Source organism: Schistocerca cancellata, chromosome 4 (assembly GCF_023864275.1).
Source record: "Schistocerca cancellata isolate TAMUIC-IGC-003103 chromosome 4, iqSchCanc2.1, whole genome shotgun sequence".
NCBI classification, from domain to species: domain Eukaryota; kingdom Metazoa; phylum Arthropoda; class Insecta; order Orthoptera; family Acrididae; genus Schistocerca; species Schistocerca cancellata.
Genome location: NC_064629.1, coordinates 380,648,943 through 380,670,690, shown reverse-complemented (window position 1 = coordinate 380,670,690; position 21,748 = coordinate 380,648,943). Strand labels below are relative to the sequence as shown.

Sequence of the window (21,748 nt, the reverse complement as noted above, 5' to 3'; positions counted from 1 at the left end):
ACCTTGGAATAACTAAAACCAATAAAACCTCACACTAAGAGGGAACTATAATGGCCATAAAATTACAAATTATTGACAGAGAAGGAAGGAAGAAGGCGGAAGAAGAGAGGAGAGAAAGAAAGTGACTAATCACAGGGGCATGAAGGAAGAAGCACAGGTAGACAAGACAGACACTCAAGATAAAACAGACCCCATAAATAAAGGAGTGGGAAGGCAGAGGGTGGGGGTAGCCATTGTCAGGGGTAGCGAGTCAGGAAAGCTAAAAATCTGTCGCAGGGCATCTAAGTTGGGACAGTCCAGTAAGAGGTGAACCACGGTCAACATTGATCTACAGGGGTGGGGGGATCCCCTCACGATGAAGGAGATAACCATGAGTCAGCCAAGTATGGCCGATGCATAGCCAGCAAAGGATGACAGAGGCTATACGAGAGGCCCATAAGGAGCACTACCACATAGCTGTAGAATCCTTTATCGCCCTGTGCTTGTTCGGCGAAGAAAGAGTGTGCCATTCTGCATTCCAAAGTCCCAAAACCTGATGACATAATGTCAAGTGAAGGTCTCTTTCCGGAATGTCAATGGTTAGTAGCCAATTTAGCCAGTCGATCAGCAAGTTCATTGCCAGGGATCCAGACATGGCCTGGGGTCCAAATGAAAACCACTGGGCATCGACATTGATCAAGGAGAGAAAGGGAGTCCTAGATAGCTACGACCAACGTGTGGCGAGGGAAGCACAGGCCGATAGCAAACTGCTCAAGGAGTCACTACAGATAGAGAAGGACAGTCCTGAGCAGAAGCAGACGTGGTCCAGTGTGTGCAATATGGCTACAAATCCTGTAGTAAAAACACCACAGAAATCTGGCAAGGAACGAAGTTCCATGTGTCTCGCATAGGTGTAAGCATAACCAGTGTGACCAGCAACCACAGAGCCATCAGTATAAATCAATTCTGAACCCTGGAATGAACTGAGGAGGCAGTAGAATTGGTGGCGAACGGCCTCCAGAGGAACAGAGTCCTTTGAATTGATGGAGAGATCAAGACAGAGCTGTGGCCGAGAGACGCACCACGGAGGGGTACATGCGTGAGCAGAGAAAAGAGGCAGTAAAGGGAAGTGCTGGAGTTCAGAAAAGAGCGACTGAATGCGGGCAGCCATGGTAAGCCCACATCGTGGCCGCCGCCACGGGAGGTTGATCTCCGTGTCTGGATAAAGGAGACCATAATTAGGGTGCTTTGAGGTGCAGCGAATGTGGAGCGCATGAGGTATCAATTGTTGTTGGTGCAATACTCACAGCGGTGGAATCCCCGCCTCTGTGAGAGGGCTAATCACGTGGTTAGTCTAGAAGGCAACAGTCGCAAGTCATACCCCACAATGGTGGATGGGGTCTAGTATCTGCAATATCGAAGGTGACACAGAACCATACACAGGACTCCCGTAGTCTAAACAAGACTGGACCAGCGCTTTGTACAATCACAGGAGAATAGAGCAGTCTGCACCCCTGGTGGTATTGCACAGACATCTAAGAACACCGAGATGTAACCAGCACATCCTCCTCAGCTGGCTAAGATGAGGGAGCCACGTCAACTGGGCATCAAAGACCAGACCCAAGAAGCAATGGGTGTCCACCGCCTCGAGGGATTGGCCGTTGAGGAACAGGTCCGGATGGGGTGGACTGTACAGTGAAGGCAGAAATGCACGACACATGACTTGCCACCGAAAACTGAAAGCCATGGGAGAGAGCCCAAGATTGCGCCCGGTAGATTGCCCCTGTAGACGGCATTCTGCACCACCCATGACAGAGGAAGCAACATAGATATAAAAATAATCAGCATACAAAGAGCGGGACACTTTTGGGCCAGCAGCCACCACCACTCCATTAATGGCGATGAGAAAGAGAGGGACGTTCAGCAGGGAACCCTTGGAACCCCATTTTCTTGCTGATGAGAAGTGCTGTACGAGGAACCAACTTGGACCCGGAAAGATAAAAACAGGCAGAGCGCCATGAAGGCCCCATTTGTCAAGGGTGGTGAGGATGTTGTGGTGCCAGTTGGTGTCGTAGGCTTTATGCAGGTCAAAGAAGACTGCAACAAAGTGTTGCTGAGGGGCAAAAGCTGACCGGATAGCAGACTCCAGGTAGACAAAGTTATCTGCTGTAGAGTGGCCACAGTGAAAACCATCTTGACTTGATGACAAAAGGTCGCAGGATTCAAGGATCAAAAACAGGTGCCGACTCACCAGGCATTCAAGGAGCTTGCAGAGGGTGTTGGTAAGGCTAATTGGACAGCAGCTATCCAACTGAAGAGGGGGCTTCCCAGGCTTATTACCGGAACAACAATGCTTTCCTGCCACTGGATAGGAAAGACCCCCTCACTCCACAGACGGTTGAAAAGGGTCAGTATACGATGGTGGCCAGCCACCAATAAGTGTGCATTTGGTTGTGTATCCAATCTGGTCCAGGAGCCGTGTCGGGACAAAGGGCAAGGGCACTGGTGAATTCCCACTCGCTAAATGGGGCATTATAAGGCTCCAAGCGGTGAGAAACTAAAGACAAAGGTAGTCGCCCTGATCACTCTTTCAGGAGTAGGAACATGGGCAGATAGTGAGTCGATGCAGTTGCTTGGGCAAAGTGTTGAGCGAAATGCTCTGCGACAAAGTCCGGATGGGTAAGGACAACACCATGCGCAGAAATTCCTGCAATGTTGGTGTGAAGACAATGGCCAAAAATTCGCCCGAGTTTCACCCAGACTTGTGAACAGGGGGTGTGTGGTCCTATGGTAGCCACATATCGTTCCCAGCAAATCCATTTCTGAAATTTGATGAGGTAACAGGCCCATTTAAAGACCAGAAGGTGAGCAGTAGAAGGGTGCCGCTTGAAGCATTGAACAGCATGGCGGTGCTCTTTCATGGCTACAGCAATTTCCGACGGGGCGAACCCGAGGAAAAAGGGATGGCTGAAACAGCTGTGGAAAGAATGGTGGCAGTCGAAGTCTGTGCAGACTCATCAATACTACTGTATGGTAGGACAGGGGGGGGGGGGGGGATGGTAGCAGAGGAGAAGGAACCCAAACAGCTTTAGAGAAGGCCCATCTGGGAGGGTGACAGGGCGAGATATACTGAAGGAAGGTCAAAACAATTGGGTAATGATCGCTGTCACATAAGTCATCATGGACACCCCACTGAATGGGGGGAAGAAGGCTGGGACTGCAGATGGAGAGGACAATGGCAGAGAAAGTGCCATGTGCCACACTAAAGTGTGTGGAAGCACTGGTATTTAGGAGACAGAGGTCAAGCCCTACCAGAACAGCTTCAACTGTCCTGCCCAGGGCAGTAGTCGTGTAACTACCCCAAAGAGGGCTGTGGGCATTTAAGTCCCCTAGAAGCAGGAAGGGAGAAGGGAGTTGTTGAAGAAGGGTGATTAGGCCACGGGATGTGGGTGGCCTGTCAGGTGGGAGGTAGAGATTACAGTTTATGATTGGAGTGACCAGATGGGCCCTGACAGCAATTGCTTCCAGAGTGGTATAGAGGGGAACCCATTTACTAACAGTGTCCTTGTGGACCAAGGTGCAAACACCATAAGAAGCCCGCAAGGGGCCAATTTCGACAAAGCGTGGAACCCACAAATGGTGGGTGAGTATGAATTGACAAAATGGGTCTCCTGGAGAGCAATGTAAGCAGCAGAGTAGGAGGAAACAAGGGGGGTGACACAAATAGCCATTACAATTCCACTGGTGGATTCTCAAGCTGGAGTCCAAATGGGAAGCGAATGGACTGGAGCCAGTCACGCCGCCGAGTCACCATCTGTCACTGATAAGGATGGGGTAATGTCCATATAGTTAGGGTCAGACACTGTTCATTGGCTGGAAGAGGGGAGGCAGCACCTCAGGGAATACCGGAGAGGCCTTGCCCTTGTTCTTGTGTTTCTGCTTCTTCTCTTGTGAACGAAGAGAAGAGCAGACTTCAGCGAGGTTAGGCATGGAATTACACCTTGCAATCTTGGCGCCCATTGGCCACGGATCTCGCAGCCAATGTGGAGCTGCAGATTGCCTTTCAGGGGGGTGCCAGGAAGAGGAGTCCTGGGAGGGAGCTCCAGTACCAGTGGCTGCTGAAGAAGGGGAGCACTTCTCTGGTGGGGGAGGGGGAACAGCACCTGATGGGGTGGGTATGGGTACTGAAGCGGTGGGTATGGGTACGGATGGGGAGGGGGAACAGGAGTGGGAGAGTGAGGTTGAGTTGGAAGGTTCGGGGCAAATAGGGCGGGGATGGGAAGAGGAAGGGGTAGGAGGGGGAATGGATGTAACTGAAACAAAAGTAGAAGCTATAGGCGCGGGATGGAGCCAGTCATACTTTCAACAAGCCTCGGTGTAGGCAAGTCAATCTAAGGTCTTGTACTCTTAAATCCGTTGTTCTTTCACAAACACCGGGCATGCTGGCAAGTGTGGAGAATGCTATGCATTACAATCTATGCACACAGGAGGGGGAGCACAGGCACTCTTCTCCCTTCATGGAGGAGGCACCCACAGTCACCGCGGAGGGGATCATTGGTGCAGCGGGAAGGCATGCGTCCAAACCGTAAGCATTTAAAGCATCTCATCAGTGGCAGAATATAAGGTTTTACATCACACTGATACACCATCACCTTTACTTTCTCTGGGAGGGTATCCCCCTCGAAGGCCAGGATAAAGGCACCTGTATTGGTGCGATTGTTTTTAGGGCCTTGCTGTACACGGCGGATAAATCGGACTCCTTGCCACTCGAGGTTTGCACAGAGCTCCTCGTCAGTTTGGAGAAGAAGATCCCAATGGAAAATGATGCCCTGTACCGAGTTCAAAGATTTGCTGGGTGTGACAGAGATTGGGATGTCACGGAGATGGTCACAGGCACGCAGGGCTTCAGACTGGGCAGCAGAAGATGTCTTTATGAGCAAAGAACCAGACCACATTTTACTCACGGATTCCACTTTGCCATACTTATCTTAAATCGCCTCCATGAATAACAAAGGCTTGGTAGTGGCCAAACTTTCGCCATCTGTCCTGGTACAAACCAGGCTCTGAGGGAAAGGTTTCAACCCAAGTCGGCGAGCTCTAACCTCTTCCCAGGGGGTGGCCAGGGAGGGGGAAGGCTGAAGAATCAGAAAAAGGAGTGTCATGTCTTCTATCACTCGTAGAGGCGGCCACATAATGGCCAAGATGTTGAAGCTTTTTTCGCTTCATGTGGAAGGCGTCCGCCTTAGTACCACCCATTCTGACCAGGGGCTCGCCCCATGAGCACCACCTAACCACAGCAAGGGCCGTATGGCACAGTGGCCATTGCTGGGAATTCTGATGCCTCAAAGTGATGAGCATTAACTTCTTGGCATACACGAGGTGTTAACAGCTCAGGTACTAGCAGTGTGATCCTTGTGTTGTCAGGGGGCTCAGCCAAATGGGTACTTAACGGCTCCACCACACGGACTGGCTACCATGCTGGTGACCTACCAGGAAGGGGGGCCAGGGTGCAAGGGGTAAATGGAAGGGAGGGGAGGGGAGGGGAGCCTGCACCATGTAAACTCAGTTAGGAGTTCATCCCCAAACGAATCATACTGAACGGAAAACATTGGAAATGGCGGTCAAACCCCAAGGGTACCAAAAAAGCCAAAAAGGAGAGGGAAACAGCAAACTAAACAATAGCACATACCAAAACAAAGCCGGGAGGATAGCCAGGTCTATATAAAGAAGTCCACCAAGAGGGAAAGGAGGGGGCAGGGAGAAAGGAGCAAGGACAGAGAAGAAGAGGAACAGGTACAGTAATGCAGTCGGGAAAAAGGAAGGAGGCTGCAATAGCTCGGAGCCCCATGCGCGCCACACACGTACCCACAAAAGGGACTGTGGGCCCCCTGGAGGGTGTACTACACATTTTTTGTTTTATGTATCTTCAGTGGTTGGTTTTTGGCTCTTAAATTGTTCCCATGAATTATTCTATACACATTGCAGTTAAGAATAATGTAGGAACCAAAGAACTGACTACTGAAGACACTTTATAAAGTGAAATGTGTCTGGTCCAAATAAGACTTTTTACAGTCACTAAAGAGGAAATAATTCCCATATTACTTGTACACTTAATTATTCCTTCAGTACATAAAAGAAAACAAAATTTCACTCTTTCAATACACCTAACATTCTAGTAAAATGCCTGAAATTATCTCAAAACAGGAGTAATATATTACCGTCATCAATCTTTTGTCGTAGTTCAGCAACCCTATCAGCACTGGGTGACGAACGGTACATTTTGTACAGGTCCAAATTGTAGACGAGGCGTGCTCGGCGTTCTAGTTCATCGACACATTTCACGACGACTGCAGGGGGACCAGGTCGTTCAGAAACACAAAGAGGAACACCAAACAATGAACAGAAGCGAGGTCTCGATGCAGAAGACGATGCGGGTGAAGCGGATAGACACGAGCCCAATCCAGTGGCTCGGCATGTGCGATGAGCAACAAATCCACAGTCCTGGCACAGGAGACCCTGGTGCACCAGCCCACGAAGGTAACGATTGCATTTGTCACAGCGTTCCAGGCTAGAGAAGCTATGTTCCCGCAGTCTGTGAGGAGTACCACCACGCTCTTCTTCGGCCACAGTAGGTTCCTGTTCTTGCGACCGGCACAGTTCATCGATACACACCAGTATAGCCTTTTGATGGAATTCGTCCTTTATGCCCATATTCTGAAACATCAGTTGCAGTCTTTTACAAAGGGGAATAATTCAAACATGTAATTGCAGCACTGATCTAAAGAAAACAGAAAATCTGTTATTCAATTACTGTGATGTAAACGTAATTAGAACCTATTAAGACAGATCGGAACAACCTAACTTAAGGCAGAAAAACATTTTTCCTTCCACACGAGAAAGCTTCTTGTGAAGTTTATCCTGTGGAAATTCCAGCACAAAAAAAGTTAACCAAATGCATGACGAAAATTAAAATCTACCATCATATCTACCTGACGATCTAATCAACTACTGACACACTTCTACTATCTGCTTTTATTTGCCAGACAGCCTGCTAAACTACAGTTTACTCTTTCCTTAACTGTAAGCTTGAATTCCTCGTTTAACGTTCCCCGCAAATCGAAAAATTATTGATGCTATGGACCTACCAACACGCATACGTTAAAGCTTATGTCCGTGTCAGTAATTTTCAACTATCTTTTATAGGATTCCAGCTGCTCCGAGCACTGTCCGTGAGTTTACTTTTCTCACTTATTGCAAGTATCTACAGGCGTCTTAACAAGAGTTCGAAATAATTCTTACAAAAGAAAAATGCTTTATAAATATGTTTTACAAAGTTTCTAAATGAGTGAAGGTGCTTACACGAAATGACCAATGGCGACATGAGTCAGCAGTTTAACCTACTGACAGTATTAAAGATCGAGTGTATTTAACAAAGCGAGGATATCTTGTCTCGAATAAAGGTGAGTGATTTGAACGTCTGCTGGGGATCTTGCAGTAAGTTCGTAATGAAGACCCTTGGGCTTGCGGCGATCTGACATTACGGAAGTAGCCGCCCGAGGGCTGTTTCCGTGACTGCTGCCTTTCGTGCTTATTCAGCGTCTGGCTAAACTAGTGCAGGAGTTCCTTCGCATCTGTTGCTCCTGAAGTACTTTCAAAGACAGACCTGTAGAAACCTCAGCCTAAACGCATCTTCCGCAAGTTAGTTGCCGAAAATGGGAACGCCCTCTAGGAAAGATCGCAAAAGATATTTCGAGAATACTGAATGATATGAAGAGCGTTATTCATTTTCTTCCCACTTTTTCCATTACCGAGATGTGTAATCGGACCTAAGTCACCGCAGTCTTTCTCGCCGCCCCTTTTTTTCCCCTCCGTGTTTATCGCACCCACCAACCACAATTTCATAGTCATTCTGTTTATTTACCTCTCTGTGGAACGTTGAAAATCTTTACAGTCAACGAACAACCCCATATTCAAAATGACTAGTAGATAGGAGTCACATACATTTGATCAGGAATAACGCACGAAATACCACACACACACACACACACACACACACGCACACACACACAGAGAGAGAGAGAGAGAGAGAGAGAGAGAGCTGTTGCAGTTTTGATGAATACGGAAAACTTACCAGACAGAGGTATCAAATGCTAAGATGGACGTGTTTACATGTTGGAGCCATCAATGGAGTACGGTTCGCTGATGTCACATGCTCAATAAATCTGAATAGAAAAATGAAATGACCAGACCCACAGAAGTAGTGCATGATTCATGCAGCTCGGGCGAGAGAGAGAGAGAGAGAGAGAGAGAGAGAGAGAGAATTCTGGATAGAGGGCATTGAAGAGACCTGTTACTTTCCTTTAATAGTTGTGAGGTTCTTGTTTCTGTAAAGAATTTAAGCCATTACTAATTTCCATAGTCCTCATATGAAGTTATCATCATTGTCGCACAGAGAGATATGCAAAGATTTATGATTCCCACATTCCGTCTGTCAACAGGACACAAATACAATCAAAATACCTGCGTCTGATAGCGATGTCGTGCACGGTATACAGTTACCTGAGGGGAAAAAAATAAAAAAAATGGAACCGCAAGCGCAAAAATAAAAAGCTCTTTCAGACGCAGTGACTGCACGACACGTACCGTAACCGGTTCATGTCAATATGAGAATATAAAAGAGTGTTTTTACGTTTTACTTAAGAGCGCGGAAGTGCGTTACGTCCTGACGTTAATTGCGAGCGTGCTACAGTGTCTTGCCCGCTCGCTTGGTCCAATGCCAGCAAGACCTGGGCGCCTGCGCGCTGCATGCAATCGAATAAAGGAAGCCACTACTGGCTTTGCGGTAGTACTGCGTATGGTATTCCAAAGAAATCAGTAAGACGTATTACCGACAGTATACTTATTATGAGGGAAGAGGGGAATTCCAAAGATTCCATCGTCGACGTACGTACTTGTGTTTTCATGAACGGAAAAGGAATGTGAAAAGGCAACGCAAAAATGACTTACCTTTCTTTAAATGTCTTAGAAATTTAGTCTGTTCACTGTTTCGGAAATAAGGTGTAATGTGTTGAACAAAGCGATGACCACCCTTGTAGTCTTTCCTACAACGTCATACTGAAACGTAGAAACGTATTCCAGTAAAAAAAAAAACTAGGAAATGCTTTCTAAATTGTTATCGTTTTCTGCGAGCTTCTATTAAATCGAAGCTGTTTCTTTCTTTGCCTACAACAGAGCTGATATGATCGTTTCATGTCACATCGCTCTGGGCATTCGTACGCCGTTCTTAAATGGTTCAAATGGCTCTGAGCACTATGGGACTTAACATCTGAGGTCATCAGTCCCCTAGACTTAGAACTACTTCAACCTAACCAACCTAAGGACATCACACACATCCATGTCCGAGGAAGGATTCGAGCCTGCGACCGTAGCAGTCGCGCGGTTCCGGACTGAAGCGCCATTCTTAACTTCAGCTGTTATGCATTAATGTCATAAATGAATGGTACTGTGAACTAGTTAGCTTATAATCATATTGAAGTCTATTTCTCAGTCCTTAACTGTAAACTTTCAGTAAAATTTATTGTCTCGCCCTGACATGGAATGGAGTCACTTGTGGTCAATCTCATGTTCCATGTAATATCGGCTAAGGGAATATAAAGCGAGTTTCAAAATTCATACTGTGCCTGGAGAAACACGTTACGAAACGGAATTCAAACTATGAAACCTCATCCAACGATGTTACAGTGGGGTTAAAATATGGGATCGACCTTACCAGTGTGCCGTCACAGCCGAAGTTACAGTTATCGTCGTCACTTGGCAATGCGGCAATTAATTCGAGATCCATAAGTAACAATACACGTTTGAAGATTTCGTCATTCCTACTGTGCTCGGAAAAACAACAGTTTGAAGAAATAAGTGCTATTATTGATGCTAATGCTAAAAGGAGAAGAAAAATTAAAGATGGTGTTCGAACTTCGAATGTCCTGGCAAGAAGTCCAGCTACGAGAGCGTGCTGAAAAATAATGACTCCGAATTTTTTACGTGAAAACTCAAAGATTTTTAAGTAATACAAACGTTATTAACATTCTACATTTTTATTTTTCATATCTGCATATTTTCAGCCCTTTTCTGCAAGAGGCCTCCGAATTGTAGCGCGTTAACATGGCGAACTATGTCGATGCGTGAGAAACAGCATGCTGTAACCGAGTTTCGAATTCTAAGAGTTCGTCCACAAATGGAGAAACCACTTCTTCAGCATGACAATGTCGGATCATACACAAGCGCTGCGACATCTGCAACAATCTGGTGTCTTCGGTTCACTGTCATCGATCATCATCCTTACAATCCTGACTTGGCCCCATTTGATTTTCATTTATTTCCAAAACTTTGAGAACGCATTCTACGATTTCACTTTGACAGTGATGAAATGGTGCAAGCAGAGGTGAGGCTGTGACTCCGCCAAAAAAGTCAAAGATTCTACAGACGGTATTAATAAACCGGCTTCTCGTTTGGGGAAATGTGTTCGTCACCAGGGTGACTATGTTAAGAAATAAATATTCACATTAAAAATTCGGAAGTATTACTCTTCAGCACACACTCGTTCTTTGAGGCAGGTGATCGAACTGACGGTGGGCGAATACCTTGAAGTTTTTCAGCATCATTTTGAAACACATCGTGAATTTACCCACTACGGCCACACGTACTGAAACATATCCATTTGCAAATACGATTTGACATATTAGAAGAGCGTATTTTCATTTTCAGGTAACGGACATTTCCAAAGGGTGAAACTCAAAATTCTGCAAGACCGCCCTGACCATGTCTGTTTTCAGAAGCGACTCCTTTGCGAGTTGCCAGCCAACACGATGGCGCGTCAGTGACATCTGTGTGTGCTGTTCCCATCCCTCTTAACAACTATGAAGTACTACCTGAAACTGACAGGGAACCCAGTGACAGTTTTACTGTTGGAGAATGTCAAGATGGCGTCCTGTCGCAATTTTTTGAAGAAGCAGTTCCAACCGCCAGAGGGGGGTATCTATTGCAACCACTTGCAAACTTCGGAAAAAAAGGGATTTCTGTTGCCTCGGACAAGAGGTCATACTAGGTACTAGCCAGTGACACTTGAAATGAGCTGTCTTTGTCGAGGTATTTCGACGAGAAACAAGATATTAATCATAGGTCGGAGAATCTGGTTTTAAGTCGAGTGTAAAGTCTTGGTCGTAGATTTAGCGTTCCTGTGAGAACATAGGTAGTGGCTAGAATTTCTCCATACGGTACTCCGAAATAGTAAGGGGAGCATTAGTCATTGAATGTGGACCATTACTGTAGCTGACGGCGTGGAGCAAAAAAAAGTTTTCTTCTGTAAAATTGCGCGTTTCTCAGTCCTGTATGAATGACTGTAGCTATACAACTTATCAATCCCAAGAAGTGCTACCTACTGTTCAGAACCTAGGTTTTCACTCGTGTGCCCGCATCTCGTGGTCGTGCGGTAGCGTTCTCGCTTCCCACGCCCGGGTTCCCGGGTTCGATTCCCGGCGGGGTCAGGGATTTTCTCTGCCTCGTGATGGCTGGGTGTTGTGTGCTGTCCTTGGATTAGTTAGGTTTAAGTAGTTCTAAGTTCTAGGGGACTGATGACCATAGATGTTAAGTCCCATAGTGCTCAGAGCCATTTTTTTCACTCGTGGGAAACTCAGCTTGTCCTTTTCCCGCATAATATTCTGCGAAACATGGATGAAGCTCAACACGCAGTTTCCATATTGTTAGATTTCCGGTTGAGCGTTTCACATAGTGCCCCACTGTAGACTCAACGAAGGTACGAAAATACACAATAGTTTCCCAGATATGCGAGTGGTTCGTAGATTTTTTTTTTTAAGTAATAGAACCCATTATGTTGTTCCCGAAGGCGAGTATTAATAATATACAGCATTTTCGTTAGGAGTACCGCAGGGAAATGTGACAGATCCGCTCTTATTCTCTATGTACATCAATGATCTGACGGACACGGTGAACAACAATCTGCGACTGTTTGCTGACGATGCCGTCGTGTGCTGGAAGGTGTCGTGGTTGAGTGTGAGGATACAAGGTGACAGACAGAATTTATAGTTGGTGCGATGAATGGCAGCTTGCTCTAAAGGTAGAAAAATTTAAGTTAATGCAGATGCATAGGAAGAACAATCCTGTAATGTTCGAATACAGTGCTCGTGTTGTGCTGCGTGACACAGTCACATTGATTAAATATCTAGGCCTAACATTGCAAAGCTATTTGAAATGGAAAGAGCACTTAAGGACGCAGTAGGGAAGGCAAATAGTTGACTTCGATTTATTGGAAGAGTTTTAGGAAATTAACTAGTCTATGAAGGAGACGGTGCACAGAACACTAGTGCGACCAATTCTTGAGTACTGCTCGAGTGTTTCGGATCTTCACCCAGTCGGATTAAGTAAGGTATCGAAGCAGTTCAGAGGCGGGCTGTTAGATTTGTTACCGATAGGTTCGATCAAAACGGGAGTATTTGGAGATGCTGCGTGAACTCAAATGGGAATCCCTGGAGGGAATACGGCGTTCTCTTTGCGGAGCACAACCGAGAAAATTTTGAGAACCGGTGTTTAAAGCTGACTGCAGAACGGTTCTACTGCCGCAAACGTCCATTTCGCGTTAGGATCACGAAGATAAATTTAAGTTCATACGGAGGCATATAAACAGTCGTTTTTCTCTTGCTTTGTTTGCGAATCTAAGAGGGAAGGAAATGACTAGTAGTGGTAGAAGGTAACTTCCGTCAAGCAACATACGCTGGCTTGCCTAGTATGTGGGCAGATGTCTCAACGAAAAATTGTGGAAACTTTGGCAAAAAACGTACCAGAGTTAAACAGTTCCTAATAAGAGAGGAGCTCACGTCATATGCGGTTCCGACAGCTGCCTAAAATCAGAAATTGGCAGCAGTGAGATCTCTCCGATTTTTTTTGAAAGGACAGGGTATAAGGCATTGAAGATGAACTAGTCTCAAATATCAAGTCTGCTGAGGGAGAGATTACTCACTCGTGCGAAAGCGTTTGGAGTAACTTAACTATCAAGGGGAGACAAAGTTATGTTGCCCATACCGACAGCCAAATAACTGATGGACTCCGAGAAAATCTTGACAGGCAGGCCGCAGGCTAACCTGCATAGGGGCCGCGCCACAAAAATTTAAAACGAAGCCCACACGAAGTAATTACCTCCGCATCTTTTGATTATTCACCTGAATTTTTCAATGGACAGCAGATAAGATTCACGTCATAAACCTCTGCCCCTCTCGTAAAATTTATTTTTTCGCCCAATCAAACGCGTGATATTTACGTTGGAAAAATCGCTAAGACTTTTGGATGCATACTAACGGAATTTTAGGACTCTGAAATGAGTTACATAACGCGGAACCCCGATTTCTGGAGCTGCTGAAGCTAGGGAAAACTATTTTCAAGTAACATCATTCGTTGACTCGATACTACGGGTAACTTACAAGATTATCTTAACTTCCATAGCGCCTGACTAACTGATTACTGACTCGTGACGTCATAATGTCATCGAAGGCGTTTTCGCGGGAAATTCAAAAGGTAAACAAATGCCATCATCGTAGCGCATTACACAGCATTGTACCCGTCATTGCAAGCTAATACCAGTAAAGTAACGGAAGTATACAAATCGCTGCGTACCGCTGTAAAAAGCACATTAATCGCCATTAAAATGGAGAGGAATTAAAAAGCGGCGGTTCTAAACGAAAGATTACAAAAGAGAAATAACAGTAAAATCAAGTTATAGGTAAGTTCATTTGCTGCTCTGAAAAACATCAATGATATACTTTCACTTGTCATCCAGAATCATCCTCAGAACTCTGGAGATGGGGAAGTGATGAGGTCAATATTACATATACATCTACGTACCAACTCTTCAATTTACATTGAAATGTTGCTTGCCGTTGAGGTTTTTGTGTCCCTAGATTACCAAGTCTAATCTATTGCGCAAGATATGTCTATGGATATGAATCTCAACATCGTTTTTAATTGTAGTTGTTCATAGTGATGTTAAATTTCTACGAATACTGTAAACAGTTCAATTATTTTTATTTACTTACTCACATCAACACATTAAAATCATAAGTAGTAGTATTATGGTATTCTGCCTTACGACAGGTCTTTTTACGGGTTAAGCCTCTTCCACTTTTGTCTGTCCATAGCTAATCTTTTCATGTCTGAATATTTGTCTCCTTTGATATTGTCCAGCATTTGATATCTTTTTTCTCTTCCCCTTTTTCCCTCCACCATTCCTTCCTTCAATAAACAGTCCCTCCTCAAACAATGTCCAATCCTGTTCCGTTTGCTCTTTCTGATGACTTTCAACATGTTTCTTTCTTCTCCAACTCTTCTTAATACTTCTTCATTTCTTATTCGGTCTTCCCATTTCACCTTTCCCATTCTTCTCCATATCCACATCTCTAGTGCCTCCAATCTTCTTTCATCTTCCTTCCTCAATGTCCAGGTCTCCACACCATACAGTACTACGTTCCAGATGTAACATTTGGCAAGTCTTTTCCTCAGATCTTTATTTAGTGGTCCGCAAAGTAATTTCTGTTTGCTCTTGAGTCCTCCTTCTGCCATTGCAATTTTTTTACCAATTTTTACCAATATAATCAATTATTACACTTCTCAAGTAATTGAAGTTATTCACTTGTTCTATTTCCTCTCCCCTTATTTTCATACGACATTTTCTGCCCTTTCCTCCATTTACCATGCTTTTCGTTTTCTTCTTGTTAATCTTTATTCCATATTCTTGTAATTTTGTGTTTAGATAATGTAACATTTGTTCCATCTCTCTTTCACTCTTTGCCATCACAATCATGTGCAAATCATCTGCAAATCTTATACACTCCACTCTCCGACCCCCTATACAAACTCCTCTCCTTTCATCAAAACTTTAATTTCCTCCAGATAGATACTGAACAGCGTTGGTTATAAACAACAACAACAACATTGTCTTACACCTCTTCGCAGTTCAATTTCTTCACTGATCACACCTCCTATTCTTACTCTTGCTCTCTGGTTCAAATATAAAATTCTAATTAGTCGCATATCCCTCCAGTCAACTCCATGTTTCCTTAGGATTTCCATTAGTTTGTCCCATATGACACCGTCAAAAGCCTTCTGAAGATCAATGAACACCACATACAGCTTCCTTTTCTTCTCCATGTACCTTTGCCCCATCACTCTCAGTCGCCCAATGACATCTCTAGTCCCCACTCCTCGCCTGAAACCAAATTGTTCATCTCCTATTACGCAATTCAGCTTTCCATACAGCCTTGGCTGCATGCGACATCAGGCATACTGTTCTATGTTCCTCACACTTTTCGATGTTCTTTTTCTTTTCTATAGGTATTAACATACTTTCTGTAATGTCATTTGGCCATTTTCCTGTCATGTATATTTGATTACACAATTCAATCAACTCCCTTTTCCCTACTTTCTCCAATGAATTTAACAGTTCCGCAGCAATCTCATCAATTCCCATTGCCTTTCCATTTTTCAGCTCCTTCATAGATGCATCAATCTCACTAGTTATCATTTGAAACTTCACCTTTTTCTACCCCAAGCTCTTCTTCACTTGGTCGTCTGTCTGCAGCGTATAGCCATTCTATATATTCTTTCAATCTTCTCATTACTGCTTGGGGTTCACTCACCATTTTACCGTCTGCTGCCTCTACTTCCTTTAGTCAATTGTTTTTCCTCTTTTCCCTGAATGTCAAATCCATTGCTTCTTTGTCCTTGAAATCATATTTTCCTTCTTTCTCTAATTTCTCTATCTTGTCTTCTCTATCATAAAAAGAGTATTAAAACTTTACACAAATAGTAAGCCTTAAATAGTGCGTTAAACAATTCTGAAACTGATTTTGCTTCGACTTAGTTACCACAGTATTTTCACTATTTAGATCCGCCTAGGGGTCTATAGATCATATACACGGCCCTGTCCACAGTTACGTTTCCCATATACCCATAGGTACAGACGTTGGACAAAAATGTGGAAGCACCACGAGACGTGCATGCCTGAACAGAGATGCAGATGCTAGCCAAGCCCGCAGGTCGCACTGGCCGGCCGGAGTGGCCGTGCGGTTCTAGGCGCTACAGTCTGGAGCCGAGCGACAGCTACGGTCGCAGGTTCGAATCCTGCCTCGGGCATGGATGTGTGTGATGTCCTTAGGTTAGTTAGGTTTAATTAGTTCTAAGTTCTAGGCGACTGATGACCTCAGATGTTAAGTCCCATAGTGCTCAGAGCCATTTGAACCTTTTGAAGGTCGCACTGTTGTATTTGATCTCAGCAATGCCCTCGTGACGTTGCAAGTGTCAATCGCGGTCAGAACAGCCTTCTGTGCAGTAGACAGTGCATGATGTCGGAGCTGCTCTAACGACAGTTGCAAGAGTCACTGCAGTACTGAATGTCGCACTCGCAACCCGCACAGCACCAAAAACAACAGGAAGACACACCCAGAAGCATAGAATTGCAAGGCGAGCTGGAATTTCAAAACCACTCATCAGTGATACAAATGCCCGTAATAACAAAACGTGGTGCCGTAGCCATAAAACCTGGACTGTGGAGCAATGGAAGTGTGTCATTCGGTCGGATGGGTCTTGCTGTACAGTGCTTCAAACTGTTTGAAACACTACGAGCATTCGGTGATGATCTGGGAAACCATAGTGTGCTATGGGTTCCATGGGTACTTCACAAGGTCGCATTACTTCAAGAATTACGTCACCGTTTTGGTTGATGAGGTCCATCCCATTGTTCAATATCTGATCCCCAATGGTGATGCTGTGTTCCAAGAGGACAGGACACTTGTTCACACAGCTCGCATCGTCTAGGACTATTTTTGTGAGCACCAGGATGAATTATTGTATATCCCCGACCATCACAATTACCAGACTCAATACTGAGCATTCATGGTTTACTTTGCAAAGAAGGGTGTGTGATCTCCATCCACATTCTTGAACGTTACCTGAGCTTGCCACTAACTTGCAGCAAAAATGGTATAAGATTCCTTCGAAAATGATATAGGAGCTGATTTTATCCATTCCGCGACGAGCGATAGGTATTTTAAATGCCACCAGTTTTCATACACGGTGTTAGATATGGTAATGTGTTGTGTTTTTGGTGTTTCCGTATTTTTGTACGTAAAGAGGACTGTTTGCGAAACCATTAACAACGAAAAATTACTAGACGAAGTAATCAGATGCCTTGGAAGATACTCTATTCGCATAGAAACTAGGATCCGTGACGATGAGCAAGATGTCGTAATAATGATTACGAAGAGGCCGAAGGGCTAGAAAACCAACAAAACGTGTACAAATTTCGTATTTACTCTGGCAGGAGGTCGTGTAGCATATGAAACATGAGAAACTGAACTGCTTAATTTTGGCTTTGGAAATGTAGTGGTCTGTGGCTAGTCTTCCGATAAATAGCTGTTAAAACGTTGCATAAAACGTGTAGCCTGCAGAGCACAAAAATTATTTGTCCGATACTTAACGAGGAGTGGCAAAAACAACAAAAAGACTCACTTTCTAAGTGTTTCTCAAATGGAGAGAATTAAGTAATCCTGCTTCATATAAAACTGCCGCACCGCTAAAATGAGCGGTATTTGCATCGCTACTAAGTGGATAGAAAAAAAGCTGGGATCATCCGCGAGCAGTCGAAATTTATATCAGGATTTTAGCGCCACTCCTAACATTCTTTATTGAACAGAAAAATATTTTATACAAGAAAAAGCGATGCCAGGTCATATTCTTTAACAGAAAGGGGTAGCACCGTCCATAAACAGACCCTTTTCAATCCATCCCCGGCGCGCTCGATAGGGTTCATGTCTCGAGAACACGCTGGCTACTCTAGTCGAACGATGTCGTTATCCTGAAGGAAGCCATTCACAAGATGTGCACGATAGTGGCACGAATTCTCGTCCATGAAGATGAATGCCTCGCCAATATGCTGCCGATATGTTTGCACTATCGGTCGGAGGATTCCATTCACGTATCGTGCAGCCGTTACGGCGCCTTCCATGACCACTAGCGGCGTACGTCGGCCCCACATAATGTCACCCCAAAACAGCGGGGAATCTCCACCTTGCTGCAGTCGCTGGACAGTGTGTGTAAGGTGTTCAGCCTGACCAGGTTGCCTCCAAACAGGTCTCCGACTACTGTCTGGTTGAAGGCATATGCGACACTCATCACACAACGTGATGCCAATCCTAAGCGGTCCATTCGGCATGTTGTTGGGCCCATCTGTACCGCGCTGCATGGTGTCGTGATTGCAAAGATGGACCTCGCCATGGACGTCGGGAGTGAAGTTGCGCATCATGCATGCGCACAGATTGGGTCGTAACACGTCGTCCTGTGGCTGCACGAAAAACATTATTCAACATGGTGGCGTTGCGGTCAGGGTTCCTCAGAGCCATAATCCGTAGATAGCAGTCATCCACTGCAGTAGTAGCCCTTGGGTAGCCTGAGTGAGGCATGTCATCGACAGTTCCTGTCTCTCTGTTATCTCCTCCATGTCCGAACAACATCGCTTTGGTTCACTCCGAGACTCCTGGACACTTCCCTTATTGAGAGCCCTTCCTGGCACAAAGTAACAATGTGCACGCGATCGAACTACGGTATTGACTGTCTAGGCATGGTTGAACTACAGACAACACGAGCCGTGTACCTCCTTCCTGGTGGAATAACTGGTACTGATCGGCTGTCTGACCCCCTTCGTCTAATAGGCGCTGCTCGTGCATGGTTGTTTACATCTTTGGACGGGTTTAGTGACCTCTCTGACCAGTCAAAGGGACTGTGACTGTGATACAGTATCCACAATCAACGTCTATCTTCAGGAGTTCTGGGAACTGGGGTGATACAAAACTTTTTTTGATGTGTGTACATTCAGAGTTCAAATATCATGTCCTAATTAGAAGGAAGCCGTCTTCTCAATGCTCATTGACACGAGTCCCAAAACAAAGAGTGTTCAACAACGATTGCTCTTCACACAAATATACTATTAGCAGTAAACAAAATAACCAAGTAGATTTGGTGTTTTCAGACTTTCGAAAAGATTTTGCTTCAGTAATGTATTGACACAAAAGAATATATGTTTGTGTTGGATATCTAACCAGATGTAAGTGAGAAGTGAGGACCTATTAGTTTGCACAATATAAAACTTTACGTCAAAAAATTGTTCAAATGGCTCTTAGCACTACGGCACTTCACTTCTGAGGTCATCAGTCCCCTAGAACTTAGAACTACTTAAACCTAACTAACCTAAGGACATCACACACATCCATGCCCGAGGCAGGATTCGAACCTGCGACCGTAGAGGTCGCGCGGTTCCAGACTGTAGCGCCTAAAACCGCTCGGCCACCCTGGCCGGCCAAACTTTACATTCACAGAGACAAAAGTAATTGTGGCTCTATCCCTTGGAAGTGCGATAAGGGCAACTGACGTTCATTTTATACAATATTAATTCAATTTATAATATTAGTTACACTAACTAATTTCATAGATGATATAATTGCAACTTGTGTAAGTGAAGACTTTAGAATGGGAAGGCCCTACAGTCAGTGTCTGGTTGATACCAAGGTATTTTCCAGGACAGTAAAGTGACTGTCACCTCCAGGACATTTTGGGTATGTGAAAAAATAATCAAATATACCGTAGTTCTACGTCTATTCATTATTTGTGCACCGAATATTCTCTTAGAATCTTCTGTCTACTGTGAGGGATGATTCATGGAATCGATTGCGGCACTGCAGAAATCATCGGGTATTTCGTTCTACATAAACATATCAATCCGATGCGTGAAGAACTGCGCGTAGAAATTTACACAATGGAGGAAGCACTGCAAGAATCCCATCCCGCATTCAGGCCATTTTACTCCACAAGTAGACGAGTGGATAAAAATATGGAAACAACGTACGTAACATACAACCATACGTAATAGGCGTAGGAAATCCTACCATTCTTCCCGCAAAATAGTGGCAAGTTCAGGTTACGATGATGACGATGGATAGGAATCACGCACCAGTCTCTCCAAAATATACCATATTTAGATCTGGTGGTCAGGGTAGATGCGACAATTCATCCTTTTGCTCAGAAAACCAGTCCTGGATAATGTGAGGTGTGTGAGAAGGGGCCCCGTCGTCTCTGAACACAGCATCACCATTCAGGAACAAATGTTGTACCATGAGAATGAACTGATCAGCCAAAATGGTCACAATCTTTGGAAGTAAAGCGACATAGCAGAGGAGCCATGGGGCTCATGGAATACCATGATATGGGTGCCCAAATCACCTAACCCCCGCCATATTTCACTTTTGGGACGTGAACTCTGCCAGAACTTGAAAACAGTATCAAACAAGACTCATCCAATCTAATTACTTTCTCCTATTGCTCCATTGTCCAGGTTTTCCTGTTATGGGCATTTCTATCACTGATGAGCGGTTTTGAAATGCAAAAAAAGAAAAAAAAGTTCAAATGTGTGTGAAATCTTATGGGACTTAACTGCTAAGGTCATCAGTCCCTAAGCTTACACACTACTTAACCTAAATTATACTAAGGACAAACACACACACACACACACACACACACACACACACACACACACACACACACACACACACACACACACATGCCCGAGGGAGGACTCGAACCTCCGCCGGGACCAGCCGCACAGTCCACGATTGAAATTCCAGCTCTTCTGAAATTCTCTGCTTACGAGCTCACTTTGTGTTGTTTCTGTACTGACAAGGTTCGCGAGTGCGACATTCAGTTCTGCAGCGACTTCTGCAGCTGTCGTCCTCTTACTTTTCGTCACGAACACTCAACACATGCGTCCGTCCGCGTTGCGATTTAGCGAATGATGTTTTTCCGCTTTTCCTGTGTGCGTTACAAATCTTTGATACAGTGCCTCTTGACAAACCAAACACTTCGACTAGATTAGTTACAGAAGCACTCACCATTCGAGCGCCAACGTTTTGCCCACGTTCGAATTCACCTAGCTCCGGTATAATGCACAATACACAGAACACTGCTCTGACCACATATAGAGGAAATTTGCACAGGTAGCGTTTGTGGTCAAATAGAACAGCGCAGCCTGCCTGCTTGGGTAGCGTGTGTATGTTCAAGCATGCATTTCTCACGGTGTTTCAACCTCTGTAAATGCACCGTGCTGATGACTGTGTTTACTCGTCGGTTCCACAGTCCACAGCAAGTAACCACCAGCCTTTGCAGTCTAGGAACTCTTCTGCATAATAACAACAACAATAAAGCCTATGTTCAACCTTTGTTACTTCGAAATTTTGTTAAAACTCTTTTTTATAACACAGTTCCTACCATTATACGACTCTACTTCCGTACTCGATAATTTCACGTTCTACATGAAACGCATACGTGTTCATTACGTTTGCATTTTTCTTTTCATTGGTAACACTACTTTAGGGAGGAAGTTTATTCCCTCTCCTCCTGCCACTCTGAACGGCAGCACTTCTCTCCGCAACTCTCTCTAAAAATTAGAGTGGTAGCACGATCAAGTGCAACAGTAAGATCATTGCAGGCGTTTATAGAGAGAAGTTTCGCGATTATAATTCCACACATGCTAACCGAAGAGCCAGTGGACACGATTTATCAAATGTGTTTGGTTAAGAAACAAACTTCAGTTGCAAAAGGTGCTGGCTGGCTCATAGTCAGAATACCGTTTAGAGGAAGTTTTGACTGTTGGTAGCTAAAAATT

The 21,748-nt window shown here is 44.7% G+C and overlaps 1 protein-coding gene across 1 annotated transcript in view; it reads right to left on the bottom strand.

Moving 5' to 3' along the window:
* The window catches only part of LOC126184699 (phosphatidylinositol 3-kinase regulatory subunit alpha), a 41,679-nt gene that overhangs the window by 5,979 nt on the left and 13,952 nt on the right, over positions 1-21,748 (bottom strand). Inside the window, exon 3 of the mRNA XM_049927212.1 lies at positions 6,198-6,693. Within this exon, the coding sequence (XP_049783169.1) occupies positions 6,198-6,693 (496 nt within the window). The remainder of the gene's footprint in view (positions 1-6,197; positions 6,694-21,748) is intronic.